The sequence below is a fragment of the Carassius carassius genome, chromosome 12 (assembly GCF_963082965.1).
Source record: "Carassius carassius chromosome 12, fCarCar2.1, whole genome shotgun sequence".
NCBI lineage: Eukaryota > Metazoa > Chordata > Actinopteri > Cypriniformes > Cyprinidae > Carassius > Carassius carassius.
The window spans coordinates 32,129,844-32,134,718 of NC_081766.1; the positions used below are offsets into that span (position 1 = coordinate 32,129,844).

Below are 4,875 nucleotides of genomic sequence, written 5' to 3' on the forward strand. Positions count from 1 at the left end.
AAGGCAGTGACTCGAGGTAACCTTTATTGCACCATCAAGGCTATGTCAGAGTATCATGGTCATGGTCAGAGTACTGCAGTGAAATCACTCTTATCACAGAGATAAGAATAACCTTGATCCTTTCCCTTCTACATCACTACATTATCTGCAGACTGTGACTTATGGGAGCTAGACATGCAGGCTATTCTGAATTTAGCATAAACTCTTCTTTGTTTCCTCACAACTTTCTGTAGTATGTAAATATTTAGTATTAAACTTTTAAATTAGCTCATGAATGTATATGTTTTTTGTACTTACAATTTGTGATTTCAATCCTGTTTTGGACACACTTTCGTTTGGGAAGAAAATCTCATTAACTAACCATTAACTATGAATTTAGCCAGAATAAATGTCTAATTAGCTGCTTATTAATAGTTAGTAAGCTAGTTGTTAAGTTTAGGTATTGGGTAAGACCTAAAATATGGTCATACAGAATAAGATATTAAATATGTGCTTTATAAGTACTAATAAACAATCCATATGCTATTTATATGCATGATAATAAGCAACTAGTTAATTGTGAAAAATAGCCCCTATCTAGTGTAACCCCTGTTTTTGATTTTCACAGACCATTTAAAAAATAAATATAGCATTTGTTTGAAAAAATAAATGATTATATTTATAAATTATAGATTTTCATACCATGATTTATTTTTTTCCTCAATTAGAGAAGCCCTGATCTTAAACATTATGGCAATCTAATAATATGATTAATCTAACATTTCATGCTGTTCATAAGTGTCATAAGCAAAATGTTACATAACTTATCTGAATAGTGTCAACTAAAATAGAGCACAAAAAGGGACTTAATTACAAAGATGGTAAGTACAGAGACAAAAACAATATTGTAAAGAAACTTGAGAGTCCCTGACAGTCATTTCCTGTACTGCATGAAGTCACATGATGAATGCAGGGGTTGGGCATAAACAGCTGCCAAGAAAGAGGAAATGATAAACAGAGCAGAGTTCAGCCAAGAGAACGCTGAAAGAGGAACATGGACAACCTCTTCCAGATCCTGCTTGCTCTATTCATCTCTGTCATAGGTGTTCTCTATCTTCTGGGGTCATTTCGCCGCAGACGAGCCGGTGAACCCCCTCTAGATAAGGGCCCTATTCCGTGGCTTGGCCATGTGCTGGAATTCAGAAAGGACACGGCCAAATTCCTGCAGAGGATGAAGGAAAAACATGGAGATATTTTCACAGTGCAGCTGGGAGGCTTTTATTTTCATTTTATCACAGATCCATTCTCCTTTGGCTCTGTGGTCAAAGAGGCCAGAACAAAGCTGGACTTTACTAAATTTGCAGAACAACTGGTTGCGAGAGTATTTGGCTATAAATCCATAGGAAGCGACCACAAGTTTCTCCAGGCATCAAGTACCAGACATCTCATGGGAGATGGTCTGGTCGTCATGACTCAGGCCATGATGTACAATCTTCAGAATTTGATGCTCCACAGTGTTGGATCTGGAGATGATCAGAAATGGCAAGAAACTGGACTCTTTGCGTACAGCTACAATATTGTGTTTCGTGCTGGGTATCTGGCTCTGTTTGGGAACGAGTCGGTCAAAAGTACAGGAACTTTGGACAAAGCGAAGGAAATCGACCGGCAGCATTCATACGAACTTTTCAAGGAATTCAGAAAATATGACCAGTTATTCCCGAATCTGGCTTATGGTGTCCTGGGACCCAGAGAGAAGATGGAGGCCGAGCGTTTGAAAAAGCTGTTTTGGAGCACGCTTTCAGTAGAGAAGATGAGATCCAGAGACAACATCAGTGGCTGGGTCAGTGAGCAGCAACAGATGAGAGACGAACAGGGCATGCAGGAGTTCATGCAGGATCGATACATGTTTCTGCTTCTGTGGGCCTCTCAGGGAAACACGGGTCCTGCGGCATTCTGGCTGCTCTTGTATCTGATGAAGCACCCTGACGCAATGAACGCCGTTAAGAAAGAAGTCGAGGAGATTCTCAAAGAAACGGGACAGGAGGTGAAACGAGGCGGGCCGCTGATTGACTTGACTAGGGATATGCTCCTTAAAACTCCCATCCTAGACAGCGCAGTCGAGGAGACCCTCCGCCTGACAGCTGCCCCGGTCCTTACAAGAGCTGTTTTGCAGGATATGACCATCAACATGGCCAGCGGACAAGAGTACAAGATCCGTAAGGGTGACAGAGTGGCGGTTTTCCCTTACACAGCTGTTCAGGTAGACCCAGAAGTTTACCCAGATCCCTACACCTTCAAGTACGACCGTTTTCTCACACCAGATGGAAGCAAAAAGACTGATTTCTACAAGGGTGGAAAGAAACTCAAGTACTATAACATGCCTTGGGGAGCAGGAACCACTATGTGTCCAGGAAGATTCTTTGCCACAAATGAGCTGAAGCAGTTTGTCTTTCTCATGTTGTCCTACTTTGACTTTGAGTTGAGCAATCCGAATGAAGAGATTCCAGGTATTGATATCAGACGCTGGGGCTTTGGCTCCATGCAGCCAAATAAAGATGTCCAATTTAGATACAGACTTAGATTTTAAAATGTGTCATGTTAATGTTATTCCATGATCTCATACACTGATTACTGATACACATGAAATTATTAGGCAATATTCCTCAAAGAAAGCTAGCTTTATAACCGACATGCTCACATTTCATGTGCATTATGTTGTTTATCTCACAACCTGAATGTCTCAACAGTTCCCCAGTTAATATAACAGTTAATATAAAAACATAATATATATATATACACCAATATATACCAAATTGAACACCTGCTTATGAACTCAAACCTGGACTTCTTAGCGTTAAGTGAAACTTGGTTGTCTACCAGTATACCATCATGCATGATTGATATTCCTGGTTATAGTTGTTATAGAAAGGATAGACCATCACGAAGAGGAGGGGGAGTAATGATTTATATTAAGGATACTTTTAAATGTGCTGAGGTACAACTAGATATTGCTGGATTAGAATGTTTGGCGTTAAATGTTATATTGTCCCCAAAAATGAATTTTAATCTTGTGATCTTGTATAATCCACCTTCATATGATATGTCTTTTTATAATAATTTAGAGGAAATGTTGAAGTTTTTAAATGGGCGTATTGAAACTGTTATATTTGGAGATTTTAACATAAATTGGTCAGACAAACATAATAAGCAAAAACTGAAATCAATTATAGCAAAACACAAATTTAACCAGTTAATAAAAGGACCAACAAGAATAACAAAAACAAGTAAAACTCTTATTGATTTGGTATTTACAAATAAACCTGAACGGGTAATAAAAACATATAATCTTTTGAAAGGTTTGTCTGACCATAACATGATCCTGGTTGTTAGGAAATTAACAAAGAAACGTTTGCAGAATAATTTTCATCAAATCTTTAAACCAGGAAAAGTAGGTATTCCTCAGAGTAAAATGTTAAAATTTGAAAATGATATTAAAAACATAAATTGGGATGATGTATTACAAATTGGTGAATTGGACAAAAACAGTGAAACTGTGATGAGAACTATTGAAAAAACTATTCAAAAATACAAACAACCGCTAAAATGTAGACAAAATGCATCTCTACCATGGTTAAATTCAGATATCTATCAACTAATGAAAAAGAGAGATATAGCTTTGAAAAAGTCATTGCTTACAAAAACGCAGACAGACATTATACATTTTAGAGAAATAAAGTAATTAGTGATATGAGGAAGGCAAAAACTGCATATTTTGAGCAATTGATTACAGAATCAGGAGGAAATAGCTAATCTCTTTGGAAGTGTATAAATAAACTTTCTAAAAGAGAGGGTACACAAAGAAAACCTTTAGTGGAGCTGAAAATAAATGTTAGATTAAGTACTGATAGCACTGAAATTGCCAATGAATTTAATAGATATTTTACTCAGTCTGTGGAAGAGCTTGCTATGCGTTTTAAAACTATACAACTACCTCAAAATGTAATAAATGGCACACCCTACTCCTTTCATATTTCTGAGGTTGATGAACATAAGATACTTCAAATTATTAATCAACTGAATAACTCAAGGGCTAAAGATATATTTGGAATGGATACTGCATTTGAAAAAACATTTAGTGCTTGTTTGATAAAGCCCTTGGTAAATCTGATAAATTTATCAATTAGAGAAAATAAATTCCCTTCAAATTGGAAAACTAGTATTGTAACACCAATTTTCAAAGCAGGATCAGCTGATGAGGTTCAGAATTATAGACCAATTTCTATTCTTCCTGCAATTTCAAAAATTCTGTACAAATTGGTAGCTGAACAACTTATCAATTATTTAGAAAAACATGATTTACTTTATTCTAAACAGTTTGGTTTTAGGCCTAAGTATTCAACAGAAATGGCAAACTGCTATCTCACAGAATTTATTAAGGAATCTTTAGATAAAGGTAATGTAGTAGGTGCAGTGTTTTTAGATCTCAAAAAGGCATTTGATACTGTGAATCATGAAATTCTCCTACACAAATTAAATTTATTTAACTTCACTCAGCAGGCAATGAATTGGTTTAGATCATATTTAGAATCCCGAGATCAGTGTGTTAAAATTAATAATTAAAGATCAGCTTTACGAAATAATAATATGGGTCTCCCTCAAGGGTCAATTTTGGGCCCATTGTTGTTTTCCTTATATGTTAATGATTTTCCAAACTGTTGTAAGCAAACAAAATGTCAGTTATATGCAGATGACACAGTCATTTATGTATCTGCAAAGACTCCAAGTTTAGCTGCAGAAATATTAACAAATGAAATGACTGGTGTGTCACAGTGGTTACAGAACAGTCGTTTGACCCTGAATTGTACAAAAACTGTCTCAATGTGTTTTTCAATTAGA

The 4,875-nt window shown here is 36.2% G+C and overlaps 1 protein-coding gene across 1 annotated transcript; it reads left to right on the forward strand.

The window, feature by feature from the left end:
• Positions 1-986: 986 nt before the first annotated feature.
• On the forward strand, positions 987-2,718 carry LOC132155257 (5-beta-cholestane-3-alpha,7-alpha-diol 12-alpha-hydroxylase-like). Its single transcript, XM_059564137.1, has one exon. It carries the CDS (start codon positions 1,034-1,036, stop codon positions 2,564-2,566), a length of 1,533 nt encoding a protein of 510 aa, XP_059420120.1. The 5' UTR covers positions 987-1,033; the 3' UTR covers positions 2,567-2,718.
• Positions 2,719-4,875: the final 2,157 nt, after the last annotated feature.

Excerpts from the sequence above, each read along its gene's own strand:
- LOC132155257 (XM_059564137.1), top strand. The coding sequence starts at position 1,034 with ATGGACAACCTCTTCCAGATCCTGCTTGCTCTATTCATCTCTGTCATA.